Raw genomic sequence first — 17,128 nt, forward strand, 5'->3', positions numbered from 1 at the left:
TGCTTTAAAGGCGAGTCCAGTCTACCTCCTGAAAACTGTTTCCTGCAATTCTGCATTGCTTTCAAATCCTCTTCGTTGCCTTGCCTCAATATATTTTTGGACGATAGTTATCATTTATAACTCTGCAGGTTTGTGAATTGCAGTGCCCCTGAGCTCCATTTTTCAACTCGCTTATTTAGGAGCTGGCCGCAAAACCGCAGGATTGCTACAGGCCCTATTCTGGTTCGGGGGGTGGGGGGGGGCAGGCTGATCCTTGGGTTAATTCTTCTTCCTGATTGGAAATTAGAGTGACACGTGCCTGTCCAAACAGCTAGAGCTAGTCTCTCATTGGTTCCCCCACTTCCTGGTCATCCTCCGGACAAATTGCAAACTGTATGAAACAGGAGGTTAAAGGTGCTGATTCTCCAAGTGGGGAGATTGTTAGTAAAGCGGCTGGAATGGCAAACCCGCGCACCAGGAGATGAAAAATGAGGTGCGTTTTAGAAACCTTTCCCAATCACACGGTGTACCACCGTCTGGGTTTCCCATGCATGTTGTAGCTATAGGAAGATTTCCTTGAACCTGGAGATTTGGGACCCTTGGAATGGGTACCACGCAGTATTACTTTAAAGGGTCTGCATTTGCTCACCCAACCTCACCAATCCTCTCAGCCCCAAGATTGCCCAGCCTTATGTCTCATCCAGCTGTGGGTCTAGATGTGGTCAATCCAGGTTGCATCACAGCCCCTGAACGAATTTTGTAAAAATTTCTCTTTCACTGTCTTTTTTTTTGTAATTTATTTTTATAATGGGGTATCTGATTTTCACTGCTGTGTTTATGCCGCTTTACACCCACTTGATTCACTTACAAAGAGATATCAATAAACGTTTTTTTAAGATTCTTAAAAAAAAAAATAGGTTGATGCAAGACTGGAGTTTGGTTTTTTGGTTTTCTCTCTCTGCTGGCAAAACAAAGTTTTCTTACAATGCTAAGCTGCTTTCAATAACAGATTGTGAGTTTTTTTGCCTTTCTGAGGGATCTGACTGTAACTTTCTATATTTGCCTTTGAGATCTTTTATTGTCACTTTGGTTAGGTGAATGGGTATTGTTTCACAATGACCTATGATCTTATTTGACCAGGTGTTTTGAAACTTTTTAATATTTTTGACAAACGTCCCAAATATCAAATTCTAACTGAAGTTCTTTTGACCTCCAGCTAACTTTAGGATGCTTCAGAAGAACCCTAAGGCATCTCAGAGATTAAATGAACTAGGATACTTCAATATGTTAAATTACATGGGAAGCATTGTCAAATGAATGTTAAGCCTTATCAGGTTATACGGTATGGGCAAATGTTTTTATATTCTTAAAATTATATGAAACACAACATTATAAATCAAATATACTCCAGTAAATTTTTTTTAATTATATGGAATTTCTCAAAGTCTGGTGTGTCCTGATAAAATGTTACTCATAATTCTAGTTATTATAACCAAGTTTTTTGTCAATTACATTGGGATCAGGTGTTTAACTGTACCTTTTAAGTCTTGTCACTCAGTTACTGTTTTACTGTTTTTCCAAAAGTGCTTCATCTTCAAGAAGATTCATTAAAAGGACTTTTTGACATGTCCAAGTCTCATAAATTTCAGATCATATCGATGAACTGGGTAAGCAATTACAGAATCCTAACAGAAAAACCTGGCGTCTTCATAAACACTGTTAACAAAAAGGATTACTGAGTGAACTGGTGAATACGCTTATAATTTTTATGGGTTTTGTCTAAAATACTACTGGTTTTGATCTGTGTTTTCCAGATATAAGGAAACACTTCCCCTCAAGCTAATTATGACTTACAGCAATGAAACAATGATTTTTTTTTTCTACCTGAGCCCTCCAAAAACTGGCAACTCAGATTTCCCAGCAACCTTATCAAGGTGAACAAGAAAGGTCACTACCTGACAAGCGCAGGAGTCTCAAGATGTTTTGGAGACCTTTAAAAGAGAGGAATTCACCCAGATCTACAGACATGGCAGGCAGAATCTGTGGCAAGCCCCTGGCATAGCTTTCCTGGCCCTGAGGGGCCTTTTAAAAATTCAGTCTGGGATTCCTTATGAAAAGTTCCAGCACAGCCAATTTAAAGGATCAATTACATGTATGTAAATAATCAGACCAGGTTTGTGAAAGTCTGATTTCCATAATTTGGCTAAAATATTTGGTAAAAAATGAGGGTAATTTTGGAGAAAGATTGTTTCAATAGATATTAAATTCTAGTTCTGTTGGGGTCTGTATTTATTGCCTAAGACTTACTTCCCAGATAGCTCCTTGTTATATAGTTGTAAAGTTTAACCGAATTATTAAAGACACTGAGCTTGTTTCTGAAGCTTATAACAGCAACCTATCTTGAGATGAAGATCAGATGTCCCATGACCTGTGTGTGACAAGGCCCTATCAAAATTGAAAGCTACTGTGTTAACCATATTGTTGCCCCCAATGTTCAGGATAGAAAGAAAATTTTCTAGTGAAGTTGTCAGGGTATAACTACTCATACATGACATATATAATTGCTAGCTTTAAGTCTACTGCTAAAAGCACATACACACTGCTTGTGTTACAATTCGGTATAATTAACTAAATGTGTAGCCTATGAAATGTTTCCCCATTAGCATACCTCTGAGCCTGTTGACAGTATCTGATCAGTTTTCCCCCAAAGTAGATACCTAGGCAAATTTATATAAACCAAAAGGAGGCCTAGCACAGAGGAACATGAGGGACCCAGGGGGGGGCAGCAACCACCCTGACATCGAGGGACAAGTACTTTGGTCTACTGAAAGATTTGCAATCAAAAGGGGAAATGATAGAAAAATCTTCACATATGGAAGTATGGGGGAGTCATTCTGGCTTATACACGGTTTAACTTAAACTTTACTGACCAGAGCGGCCTGGTCATATGGTACATATGCTTTGGCCATTGAGGAGGGGAATGAATTTGTCAAGTCAAAATGGAAGACATGTGGTTCAGACATCCAAGGTCGAACTAGGTGGCCTTTGAGGACATGATTTTAGACACATCTGTCTTGTTGAGAACTTGAATTTTCTGAACTGTATCAGACTCTGGGATACCACCAGCCTTTCTCAAAGTAGTGCTGGCTGGCAGCTGCAACCTTATCTCAAGGTCTCCTCTTGTAACTATTTAATTTTTTAGACAACAAAACTGCTTTAGATCATACATTAGCAGAAAAAGGAGACATTGTAATGGCCAATAGCTCCTTTCATGTATGTTAATATCATATCAAAAGTTATAACCTACTTAGGGGGAGACTTGTAACCAGTTAATGTAATTTTATCTAAGTGCCAGGTCCAGATTGGTTTTCAGGCTCATTCTCCTGAATTTCTCAGGGAATGATATCTACTTTCCAAAGTCTGTGTGGGTTGTCACTACTACTCCTAACTAGATCTGGCACACCAAAACAGTGGACTAAAGAACTGAGATCTTTTTGTTTTAAAGATTTTTTTTAATGTGGACCATTTTTAAAGTCTTTATTGAATTTGTTACAATATTGCTTCTGTTTTATGTTTTGGTTTTTTGGCCATGAGGCATGTGGGATCCTAGCTCCCAGACCAGGGATCAAACCTGTACCCCCTGCATTGGAAGGCAAAGCCTTAACCACTGGACCACCAGGGAAGTCCCAGGAACTGAGATCTTAATCATACAAGACTCTGATTCAAGACTTGGAACTTGGGAGTATTTCCAACTCAGTGTCCACTCCCCAAGATGAGGCAGGACTATGCCCCATTTTAGCAGGAAGTAGCCAGACAGGTCATCACCCCATTCCCTCAAAGATTTGGAGAAGGTTGAAACAGGGGTGGGGTATTAAAACTGAGTCATCCATCTCCCCAGCCCCCAAAAGTGGACTCCCTCGGCAGAGTTTATGATTAACCTCTTTATCCAAAAGTTTATTCCCTTTCTTATCCCACACCTGTTCCCATCAAGACTGAGGAGTATCAAAGAAAAGGGGAATTTAAAGTGAGTGGGGCGCCGCAGGCCCCTCCCAGGTACAAGTCTTTCTGTGTCCCTATAGATAACAATCTGATACATAACTGAGTTCTTAACCAGGAACGAAATCCCCCACCCAGGCAGAGGACAGTAACTTCAGGCTGTGCACAAGCACATGGACCCAGCCTGGCTGAAACAAGATGGCTGATGATTGAGATTTCTTTAACACCACCCTGTTACCATCAACCAGAGGAAGGTCACACACCCTGCACCTTCCCCCAAATTTTGCCTGTAAAACCACTTCCCTAGACACCACCAGGGAGTTCGGGTCTTTATAACATGAGCTGCCTGTTCTTTGCTTGCCCTTTGCAATAAACTTTGCTCCAAATTCCATTTCAGTTTGTTTGGCCTCACTGTGCACTGGGCACACGAACTTGGGGTCTACAACACCAGTTCATATCCTTTACACCTTTAGTTAATATTTTAAAATATTAGTAGGGGCTCTTTGTATTATTAAAGGGATTAACTCCCTATCATGTTTGTTGCCATTATTTTCAGACTTTTGGCTTGGTTTATATAGTATGATGTTACTAGTTACTGGTTTCTTGTCTTTCCTTATGAGGTTTCCCAACTCCAAGGTTAGATACTCTAAATTTCTCTAAATGTATTAGTTTTAGTATCTGGAGCTTAAGTCATCTGAAATTATTTTTTCTATGGCTTCTAGGGTTAATTTTGTTCTCATGCAGATGGACAGCCCATTATGTTGACATTTACTAAATCAACTAAACCTTTTCCCAAACTGAAAACACCTTAGTCCATATATTAGCTTTGTGTCTACACAAACACCAAGGTGTGGTCAAGTCTCTGTGCCATACTTCTATATTTGTCATCATCATACTTCCTCTATTTGCTTACTGTACTTCACAGTAAATTAATAAGAGGACAAATCTCCCTTCACTGTGATCTTTTTTTAATTTTTTCTTGGCTAGTCTTAGATAATTATGGTTTCAAGAGAACTTCAAAATCATTTCGTCTAATTCTAAAAACCCCCTTGGGGATTATGGTACTTTTTCATCTAAGAAATAACTTGTCTCTCCACATATTCACACTTCAGTTGCTTGTCTTTCAGTAAGATCTTAACATAATTCTATCAGTCTCAAAATCATTCTTGTTAAATTTATTCCTAGTATCAACTGGTCATTATTTTGAAAAGGATTTCTGGCCCACACTCAATTTCCATTCAAACTTTTGCATTTAGAATAAGGAAAAAAGTTTTAGTCTGCCTTTATCCTATCGCTACACCAAATTCTCATGAGTTCAACTTGTTTTCTAGATGAGTTTTCTATATTTTGTGAGCATTCATATCCTCTGCAAGTAATGTGGTTCTGTCTATGTTTATACTGTTTTCATTTTCCTACCTTACTGCATTAAGGAGTCAAAAACAAGGTTAAACAGAGCATCCTCTTCTACTTCCTAGTTTTAGTGGAAACCGCTTATGTATTTTGCCATTTAATACAGTATCTTTACATTTCTGATCGTTTCTATTATGTTTAATAGAAGGTAGTTTTCCTTCTCTTGTAATTTTCTTACCAAGTTTTTATTAAGACTGCTAAATATTCTCAAATGGTTTGTCACCTGTTAATACCAAATTATTTTATTATTTTTATAATGGATTGTGTTGACAATAGATTTATGGATTGTGTTGGTAAGAGATTTAAGATTCATATCTCTTTGGGATTCCCTGGTGGCGCAGTGGTTGAGTCCGCCTGCCGATGCAGGGGACGCGGGTTTGTGCCCCGGTCCGGGAGGATCCCACATGCCACGGAGCGGCTAGTCCCGTGAGCCATGGCTGCTGAGCCTGCGCTCCGCAACGGGAGAGGCCACAACAGTGAGAGGCCCGCGTACCGCAAAAAAAAAAAAAAAAGATTCATATCTTTATACTTAACTAAATTTTTTTTGGACATAACTGAGAATTCTTTAAACTGCTAGATTTACTGCTTATAAATCTATTTTCTAAAAAAGGATAACATTAATTATGTTTTATAAATGATAAACAGTTGCAAGCACCTGGTATTTTTTTAATGGTAGTATTTTAATGGTAAGGGGCTTGCCTACTGCTGTCCCACAGACCAGGAACCCCCACCCCTTTAGAGCTCCAGGAAAACTCTCAGCCTCAGAAGAATTTTTCAGACTCCCCCTGGTGGCTTTTCTGTTCCTGAAAGGGACTCCACAGTACTGAAGGTTTAGGTTTGCGGTTCTTGTTACATTTTTTTCTTAATCCATAAGTCAACCTAAGGAGCCGCCAGGGAGACATGAATTTGAAACATTCCTCTAAAGTTACCCTATAAATTGCCCTTTAAACTCTCTAAACTTACTGTCTTCATCTACAAAATAGAAACAGTTGCCACTTGATACAGATGTGAGGATTAACACTTTAGGTAGAGGGTCTGGCTAACAATGCAAACATTTGCAAACAATGGTAACTTTTAGCTCATTGTGAAAAGTCTGTCATGCTCTGAAGAACCTAAACTCCCCCTCTTCTTTTTCATGTGTATAGCATTATATTTTGACTTCCGTGTATACTATAGTATGCTCACTGCCAAAAGCATAGTTTCCATCCATTACCATACAGTTTGAGCCCCTTTAGCCATTTCACCCTCCCCTACCCCTTCCCCTCTGAGAAGCACTACTCTGTTCTCTGTATCTATGTATTTTTATTTCGTTTGGTTTGTTCCTTTATTTAAATTTTTTTTATATTCCACATGAGTGAAATCAGTATTTTTACAGTATTTCTCTTTCTCCATCTGACTTTATGCTAAGTGGAAATAATACCCTCAAGGTTCATCCACGTTGTCACAAATGTCAAGATTTCTTTCTTTTTTTATGGCTGAGTAGGATTCTATTGTGTATATATACACCACATCTTCTTTATCCGTTCATCTGTTGATGGACAGTTAGGGTGCTTCCATATCTTGGCTATTGTAGATAATGCTGCAATAAACATGGAGGTGCACGTATCTTTTCGAATTAGTGTTACCCTTTTCTTCAAATAAACACCCAGGATTGGAACTGCTGCATCCTCTCTCCCTTTTTAAACTTTCCAACAGTGTAAGTGAAATACGTACTTTCTTTTCCTTTTGCCCATAAAACTATCACAACTGCATTTTAACATTGATATAATTTCTCTCTGTTTAAAAAATTAACACATGTGGGCTTCCCTGGTGGCGCAGTGGTTGAGAGTCCGCCTGCCGATGCAGGGGACGCGGGTTTGTGCCCCGGTCCGGGAAGATCCCACATGCCGCGGAGCGGCTGGGCCCGTGAGCCATGGCCACTGAGCCTGCGTGTCTGGAGCCTGTGCTCCGCAATGGGAGAGGCCACAACAGTGAGAGGCCCGTGTACCGCAAAAAAAAAAAAAAAAAAAAGAAAGAAAGAAAAAAGAAAAAATTAACACATGTACCATGAAATCAAATTTGGATACACACGTATTAGAGAACATGGGTAGGTTTAGGTAATTTACATAACAAATGAAAGCATTCATCTATATGTTTATAAAACTAGAGGTACACATTTAAGATTCTGGTCAAATAAAAATATGCATTTGCTTAGTTATCTTGCTCTACCTAATAATGTAGGTATGGGCACCTAACATATGAATCCTCAAAATACAATACAAAATGTATCCTATGTCAACTTACAAGCACAGTAGAATTTAGGAACTTATTTTCTTAGCAAGAAGCAATTATTCCTACATCAAACATCATCTACACCCTCTAATAAATACCTGAATTCCTTCTCAAAGACCCAGACACAGAGACTCAGGCTAAGGAGACAAAAGTCAAAAGTGGTGGTTGCCAGGTCATAAAAAAGGTACATGGCATCTTTCATACAAGAATGAATTAATGTTATTAAATTCAAAGAATCTGGAGTTAGCCATTTCTTTCTTTCTTTCTTTTTTTAAAACTATATGTACACACCTTCCCTGAATACAAATGTATATAGAACTCACATAAAGAGAATAAAGGATAGCAGAACAGGCTACCTCAAAATACAGTGCTTTGGCATATTGAACATTTTGAGCTGTAGGCACTTGAAAAACAGCAAATGTATGGAGAGGCTTTCTCTGAACTCCACTTTATCTGCCTAAAGACACATCCTCCAAAAGGAATTCAACTGCCATAGATCCCCTCCCCGAGGAATTCAACCAGGGAAGATGGCCTCTTATCACAGCAGATAAGGCTGACACCACACCCAGACAAATTCTGTCACAAACTATCATACCTCTTTTTCTACTCTTCTAAGGGCCCTGTTCATTTTTCCTAAGTCATTTATTCTCCCTTAAGACTCCTACATCCCTCTGACCCTATTAGGATCATATTTAAGCCTAAATTCTAAAGCTACCTCTGAGTTGCTCATTTTTCTGTGCATCTCCCATAAATACATGAGTTTAAAACATTTAATAACTTGTTTTTCCTCTTGTTAGTCTTTTATTACAGGGGTCTCAGGCAAGTACTAGAAGGGTAGAGGGAAAATTTTTCCTCCCCTACAAGATGACCTATCATCTTGATTATTTATCTTCTTAGCCAATTATACTTAAAGCTGTTTTCAGAAGGCACAGTTCTGATCAACATATTATCAGTTGACATGATAAAAAAACATTATCTGATAAATATAATTACCTGATAGCAGTCTCCTTTAAGATTGTCTAGGACATCACCACATGTTTTTCGCATGTATTTCTTACATCCGTCAATCACCATTTGGTCAATGTTCGAAACAGGTTAAGGAGAAATTTCCCCTGGATTTGGATGTATCAAAGAATTCTGAGATATACTTTTTAAAAAGGTTAAGATGAACATAACATTTTTTAACACTAATTTGCGTATCATAAGTTTAAAAAATGATAAATGAGACAATGACTTCATTTGTTGTGCACCAAGGACACTCAAAAGGAACTCAATTTTCTTCTAATGAAGAAGCCATTTCAGCAACTGCTGAACAGTAGACACAGTACAAAGGTTACTTGCTCTTTAATTCTCAACTCTGCTTCTTTGTTGGTAGCCATATAAAAAGGTACTGGTGGGCTTCCCTGGTGGCGCAGTGGTCGAGAGTCCGCCTGCCGATGCACGGGACACTGGTTCTTGCCCCGGTCTGGGAAGATCCCACATGCCGCGGAGCAGCTGGGCCCGTGAGCCACGGCCGCTGAGCCTGTGCTCCACAACGGGAGAGGCCACAACAGTGAGAGGCCCGCGTACAGAAAAAAAAAAAAAAAAAAAAAAGGTACTGGTACTAAGTGGAAATGTTTGTTCAAGGTAGTCTTTATAACACATTTACCTCGTAACATTAACTTGAGTCTTAAGACAAAAAACGAGGAAGAAAACAAACAAAGCCCACTTAACTTGATCTCTTATACCACAAAGGATATCTCTACCATAGTGACCATCTTTGGTTTCAGTTTGACTATTTCACATAATATGCCCCCATCTCCGCCTCCTAGAATCAGTACATCTTTGCCAGTGTAATCTTCTTTGCCGCTGCCCATGATGGCCCGGGTATATGCCAGATCACTTTCCGCCAAATCTAGGGAGAAGAAACATCCAAAATGGTGACTATAACCAAAGCCATACACCACCTGACTTATACCAGAAAGTGCTAGAATCTAGAAAATTCAGAAATTTTCATTTTCAATCTTTAAAAACAGCAGTATACAGAGGTGTTGTTTTTTTGGTTTTTTGGATTGTGGACTTTCATCAACCCTACTCATCTTAACACCCAACATAAAATGTTACCTACATAGATTATATACATATATACTTTAGTCAGTAGGAAGAAAATTCAGTCTTTAGACTGTTCTGATATGATAATTAAAAAGCAATTGCATGTTTCCAGATGAAATATGAAGATATGAGAGAGGGCTTCCCTGGTGGCGCAGTGGTTGAGAGTCCGCCTGCTGATGCATGGGACACGGGTTCGTGCCCCGGTCCGGGAAGATCCCACATGCCGCACAGCGGCTGGGCCCATGAGCCATGGCCGCTGAGCCTGCGCGTCCGGAGCCTGTGCTCCGAAGCGGGAGAGGCCACAACTGTGAGAGGCCCGCGTACCGCAAAAAAAAAGAATATGAGAGGTATGTATGTCCATGCCTCTCTCTCACTTTGTCACAGACATATATATACACTACCAAACGTAAGGTAGATAGCTAGTGGGAAGCAGCCGCATAGCACAGGGAGATCAGCTCAGGGAGATCAGCTCTCGGTGCTTTGTGACCGCCTGGAGGGGTGGGATAGGGAGGGTGGGAGGGAGGGAGACGCAAGAGGGAAGAGATATGGGAACATATGTATATTTATAACTGATTCCCTTTGTTATAAAGCAGAAACTAACACACCATTGTAAAGCAATTATACTCCAATAAAGATGTAAAAAAAAAAAAAAAAAAAAAAAAAGAATATGAGAGGGAGAAAAGTAGACCGGAGTTCAGGGGAAACAAGACTGGCCAGGAGTTGATAATTGTTGGCACTCAATGGTGAGTATATGTGGGTTCATCTTACTGTTTTGTCTACTTTGGTTTGGAATTTCCCATCTAAAAGACTTCTTAAAAAATAAGCAAAATAAAATAGATAACCAACAAGGACCTACTGTATAGCACAGGGAACTCTACTCAATATCTTGTAATAACCTATAATGGGAGAGAATATAAATAACAATAATATATATTTATATACATATGTATAACTGAATCACTTTACTGTACACCTGAAACTAACAACACTGTAAATCAACTATACTTCAATAAAAAATTTTTTTTAAAAAGGCAATTACATTTTCTTTTGAAATACAATCTAAATACTAATCACTAAGAAAACTAAGGAAAAAAGAGTAACAAGACAAACTTTTCATGGAAACAACCCAGCAGGGCCATGGACAAATCTGGACAAATCCACAACGGTGGTATCTGTCAGGAAAACACAATCTAATACATCGTCACTTTGTCATGCGATTGGGGTAGGGATGGAATACTTACTAACATCCCCACTGAGGATGAGAATATTTCCAAATTGTTTTGAGTGTAAAATTTTAATGTTCTGGTAAGGCGAGTCTTCATCATACACCACTTCATCTATGTCGTACTCAACCAGGCGGCCGTCTGCAGTGGGCCAGTATCTGTCAATGGCCCCTCCTCGAACTATGGGTGGTAATCTGGAGAAAAAGGAAAACAGGAATGAGCCTTAAAAGAAAGGCTGCTTAGGTGAGGCTGCCTTAAAAGAGGACCTGGGAACAAGCACGTGCAGGAGCCACATGACCCCAGGCACACTCCTAAATAGTACACAACCAATCTAAAACTTGTGCTCTGAGGTTTATACAAACATGGCCACTACCGAATTTCAACACTGTTGTACATTAAGAATTTACTTTTTAAAAAACCTTTCTGGCATACTTTAAATTTTCCCTAAAAAAAGTTGAAGGAGAAAATGGCCATCGCAGACATCATCCTTCACCCCCAAATACTCCAGCAGGAACCTGTTAAGACTGCCTACATAGCTACTTTGTCACTACCACATCCATTGAAGTCCACATGGATGGAATACCAGTACCTAGTAAGGAATCCATGTTCAAGTATCCCCAACTGCCAATTATCTCCTTCAGAACTATTCTACTTTTGAATGAAGAATCATATACTGTATTTTGCTGTTTCCCTTTTTTACCCTCATTTAATCGAAAATAGTCCATTGCAGGAATAGACAGACAGAGAATGGACTTGAGGACACGGACGAAGTGAGAGATTGGCATGGACATATATACACTACCCAACGTAAAATAGATAGCTAGTGGGAAGCAGCCTCATAGCACAGGGAGATCAGCTCGGTGCTTTGTGACCACCGAGAGGGGTGGAATAGGGAGGGTGGGAGGGAGGGAGACGCAAGAGGGAAGAGATATGGGGATATATGTATATGTATAACTGATTCACTTTGTTATAAAGCAGAACTAACACAGCACTGTAAAGCAATTATACTCCAATAAAGATGTTAAAAAAGAAAAGAAAAAAGAAAAGAAAAGAAAATAGTCTGTTGGCGTCGTCACCCCTTCCCCGTGTTTCATGACATTGACATCACAGCAAAGTCCAGACCAGGTGTTCTGCAGGAAATCCCTCAAGTGGGTTTGCCTGAAGATCTCTTCAATAGAGTCAAGTTGGCATATTATGCAAGCATCACATCAGGGGCACGAGATGTGTTCCTGTCCTATTATTGGTGATGCAAAGAGTGACCACATGGTTAAAGCAGATGCCCACGAGATCCCTACACTTGCAAAGGTACCGTTTTTCCCTTTGAAATTACTAAGCAGGGTGTGGAGCGGTCCTGTGAAACTGGGTCAAGGTCCTGATCTCTCAACAAACCTTCACCAGTGGCTTTGGCATGTAGAACATTCTTGCCTGAACCAATTATTACGAGAAGAGCTGCAAACTGATGATTTTCTCATTCAGTTCTTTCTGTTAATACTGAGCATTTTAGATAGGGTGAATGTACTAGAAACTAACAGCAGAGGACACTACATGACAAGGAAAACCAGACCTGGAAAGGGGGCTTGGCAAATTAAGTGGAACACAAACAAGATGAGAACTCACTGCATACATAACACAACCATGGGCAAGTCCTGTGTTCTCAAGTACAGTGGGGTTTACAGTAAACAAGCCACAGGTACCTAAAATGCTGGGCTGGGCTACCTCTGACTCGCTTTGATAAGTCTTTGCTCTTCCGCTCACCTGTTTCCAAGAATACAGTCTGAACCTGTTACAGGTTAATGAGGCTTTCTATGAGGAAATACTAACATCTGCAAAAAGCACTGAATTTACAAAGCAAATTCCCATAAACTGTCATTCAATCCTAACTCCTCCTAATTTAACCACTCTTTCATCTTCCAGGAGAACAAACTCAGCTGTTGGAATTAGGCAGATCAGAGGTTTTTCTTGTAAAACGTGGCACCCCAAACAGGACAAACCCCGAGAGTAGGCAAACAGGACTTGGGGTAAGCCTCTTCCACCTCTGGCTGATCGGTGGTGGGTGGCATGAGGTGGGAGCATGAGCTACCTGTGACACTGGATGAAAGTAACAAATAGCAACTCAAGGGCTTTCAGGGCAGGAAACCCACCCCTCGGGGTTGACAGCCAGCCAGCTACAGGCAATTACTGAACTATGCACAAACCCAATGAAAACAATGTCCATTCTCAACTGAGTCAGTGGTGCCTTGGGTGCAGGTAAGAGCTCTTTCCTCCACAGCAACACAGTGGTTTTTAAAGAGATGCAAAGAAGCAAGGATCTTTTTCTTTTTCTTTTTAACATCTTTATTGGAGTATAATTGCTTTACAATGGTGTGTTAGTTTCTGCTTTATAACAAAGTGAATCAGTTATACATATACACATGTTCCCATATCTCTTCCCTCTTGCATCTCCCTCCCTCCCACCCTCCCTATCCCACCCCTCTAAGTGGTCACAAAGCACCGAGGTGATGCAAGGATCTTTAAGGATGGGGAAGCCATCACCTTGATCATACCGAGCAGGACCCTGTGGGGCTCCTGGGCACAAAAGCCTTTCTGTGTCCCCCATTTCTTGATTACAAGAAACGGGGCTTCATTCAGCCTCCAAGACCTTCCCTGAGTGCCGATGGGCAGTTCAAACAGATGCTAATTAGGGAAGGGAGGGGATGTGCAGAAGAGGGAGGAACAGTCAAAGGAAACAACAGTGCCGCCTTGGGGCAGGGTCCTGGTTCCCCTCAAGGGACACACATAACAATATCTTTGAGCTGTTTTGCAGATACTGAAGCCCCCACCAGGTGGGAGAAGTTAACTGCATGCTGCCCACCAGCACGTAGACCCCAGACCAGTTGCAACCAGAAGGCTGATGATGCTGACGCCCACTTACCTCCCCACCAGCCAATCAGAAGAACGTCCACGAGTGGATCACGCTCTCCTTGAACCATTACTATAAAACTCCTCACTACCCCCTCCAGGTCGGGACACGCAGTTCTGAGGGCATTAGTCCACTGTGGCCCCCTTTGCCTGGCAAAGCAATAAACCTATTCTTTTCTACTTCACCCAAAACTCTGTCTCCAAGATTTAATTCAGTGTTGGGGTACAGAGGCCGGATCTGGCTTCACTAACATGAAGCGCATCTCCCTGAAATGGGCTTTGGGAGATATTCTGGAGCCCTACATAACTCTCTTTTCAACCTACAGAAAATTGAAAATAGATGGTAGAGAGAAAGACAGAATATGTCCCGGGCCTCAGGTACACCGTGTTAATTGCAAGAATTTTTCTTTTCAACAAAACATTACTGATGTAAGCTTGTTTTTCCTGTTTCTTTTCTTTTGAATAGCAGGATATGAAAATAAAGTTTCTAATGAATCCCATGGCTTCTTAATTCAGATTTAAATCACTGGCCACAGGGGAGTAATCATTTCAGATGTTACTGAGTCATTTGTTAATGATTCAGTCTCTAACAATGTCATTCCCCAGACAGAAAAGTGGCACCATTCTTGTCCTTTTGAGGCCAAAAACAAAGGGCCTACAACAAAGTATTCCCAACAACTTCCTGCCCCCTCCACCCTGATTTTATGAAAAGATGTAAAAACAGTGACAAGGAAAAACAAGGCCTGTGCTGTTTTGAACTGAAGATCGGAAGTATAACTGCATTCTCACTTCAAAAACTCCCATACCAAAACCACAAAGGAACCAGACTTCTCATGAGTGGGGAAGCCCATAAATGCATTCCATCTATTTGCTCACTCCTAGAAGTAATCCCAATAAAAACCAGACCAATTAAAAAAAAAAATCAGGCATTTTGATGTTGGCCAATTCATTATCACCGAGTTAAAGACACAGTGGGAACCCGTTCAATTCAGATGGACCAGGAAAGATTAGGAAAATTCTGCAAGCAGGAAAAGAGGGAAATTCCAGAAAAGACTGTAGGTGTGGACAAGTTCTTTAAGGATGGGGAAGGGCCCGAGGACACGTAAGCTGAACTTGGGTGGGGTAAACAAGTCTGGGTGCTCCAACAGATTTCAATCAAGTGGCCGAGTTCTACACTGTGTCCTGCTCTCTTCACATGCAGTTTCCTGCTTTGTGTCCATGTTGGAGGTTAAACAATTTTCCAGTTATCTTACATCTGCCCTGGGGCTTTCCTCTAGGCTGATCAAATTTAGCAGGATGAGCCATTATGTACTTAAACGTCCTTAAACAGCCAATAAGGACTCCCTCTTGTGGAAAGTGCCCTGAAATGGAGAAGTCTGTATTCTGGATGGTCACTTCCATCAGTGATGCCCCGACCTTACTGAAGTCTCTCTGTGTTTCTGCATGTACATGTTTGCCTTTATGAGCAAGGGACAAGCCCACTTTTGAGGGCCTGATAAGGAGCCACCCAGGCAGGGCAAGGCAGAACCGCTCAGAATTACCTGCTGTGCAGCCATGATTAATTCCCAGGACCTACCAGACTCTATCCCTCGCAACAAATGTCAAAACTATTACTTCTATCAAAGCTCTTTTAACATCTGACACCACTGACAAATACTTCTGTTCTGTCCAACAGAACATTTCTGGCACCACAGAAATGTTCTTTATCTGCGTTGTCCAATATGGCAGTCACTAGCCATTAGCTAGAGACGTGAGGCGAGACTGAGGAACTGAACTGTTTTTTTATTAACTTAGTTTTAAATAGCCACATGTGGCATATAGTGGCTGCACTCCTCAAGAAAGGTTAATGGTCTTCGTTTTCTTCTGAAAAGAACCCACCAGGGGCTGCTCAAGGTGGGTGGCCTCTGAAACTCTTAGTACCTTGCAGTATCAATGTCATCTTACCCGAAAGCACTGAGGCAAATTTTCTATCATCCCATGCTGTCATAAATCTCTTAAAACTGCTTAATTCTACTCTGGGGCCCAGAACTCCGAGGAAAGACAAGACAATCTTTTCTCTTTACTGGACAGGGTCGAGGAGTTTTCTAGCTCCCCTTCGAGGTGCCAGCCCCACCTGATTCTCTGCGTTACACAGTTCCAGCCCCTTGGAATCACTGTACACTCCCTTCTGCCTTTGTTCCACTTTGTCTAGCATCTCTTTCTCTCATATACAGTTAGTCTTCTGTTGTAAGGGCCCACTACCTCAGTCTACCAAGTGGCCAGAAGCAGAAGTCGACTTTGATCTCTTCTACATCTTAGACACTGCTCAGGGATAACACCACCATTCTGATTATTTTATCGATGAACCAAATATAAAAGAACATTCAGGAGTGGACTTACCGCTTCACCCGCTCAGTACTGTCCTGACTCAATTCTTTCATTCTTTCTTCTACTTTGTTCAAAAGCTGCAATGAAAAGCAAAGAAATGGGCTTATCGAATAAGCTGAGTGGAACAGGAGGTTGAGACCGTGTTGGCAGAGCTGTGATACTGGCAGATGCCCAGATATACCTGTCCTCCCTAACCCCTACAGCAGCCTGCAGGCCTGGCACAATTCCACACGCCACTAGCGCAACACAGTGTCAACCTCGCTTCAGCCTAAAGTACCAACAAAATAATGGCAAAGGGAAAGCCTCAAGAATATTGCAGCTGTAACATCCTAGATAAAGGTTTACATTCCCTCCAGTGCAAAAGTAAAATCATAACTCAGTACTCAAGCAGTCAAGGGAAAGATGACAGCCAGGTTCCTAAAAACTACTGAGGAACAACTATTTTTCTTCTAAAATCACTTATTTGAAGGGAGGCAAGTTTAAAATTAAGTGAATATTTAAGATAAAATAGAAATTTTATTGAAAAAAAAATAAGTGAAAGTCAGCAAATAGGTGAAAATGATTTTATCATTAAACTGAGCAGTTTTTGTGATCCTCAAATACTTGAGTAAATAAAAGTGGAAAACTGACACTGTCAACTTCTTTGCCTTGCGCATCACCGTCGTAACTCTGAAGGTCCAGCAACACCAATCCATGCGGGTAAATTCTCAAATTGGCAAAGCTACAGAGGAAAGCATAATTTTAAGGTTAGGAATTGTATCATGGCACTCAAAAGAAAAAAGACACCAACCCAGTTAAAAGGCAAAACCACGGCTCTTTTTTCCCTATATTCCATAATTGTCCCTGTTGCTTTCTCATTAGAGCCTCTTCATGGGGGCAGGGAAGCCAATCAT

General features: G+C 40.8%; 1 protein-coding gene across 1 annotated transcript in view; it reads right to left on the minus strand.

Moving 5' to 3' along the window:
• SMS (spermine synthase) overlaps positions 1–17,128 on the minus strand; it is a 51,655-nt gene that overhangs the window by 13,854 nt on the left and 20,673 nt on the right. Inside the window, exons 3-7 of the mRNA XM_022560477.3 lie at positions 16,866–16,956; positions 16,248–16,312; positions 10,989–11,164; positions 9,396–9,550; positions 8,650–8,739 (exon numbers count right to left, since the gene is read on the minus strand). Of these exons, the coding sequence (XP_022416185.2) occupies positions 8,650–8,739; positions 9,396–9,550; positions 10,989–11,164; positions 16,248–16,312; positions 16,866–16,956 (577 nt within the window). The remainder of the gene's footprint in view (positions 1–8,649; positions 8,740–9,395; positions 9,551–10,988; positions 11,165–16,247; positions 16,313–16,865; positions 16,957–17,128) is intronic.

This window comes from Delphinapterus leucas, chromosome X, assembly GCF_059928025.1.
Source record: "Delphinapterus leucas isolate spDelLeu-1000000601 "Yukka" chromosome X, BTC_Dleu_Yukka2, whole genome shotgun sequence".
Classification (NCBI taxonomy): domain Eukaryota; kingdom Metazoa; phylum Chordata; class Mammalia; order Artiodactyla; family Monodontidae; genus Delphinapterus; species Delphinapterus leucas.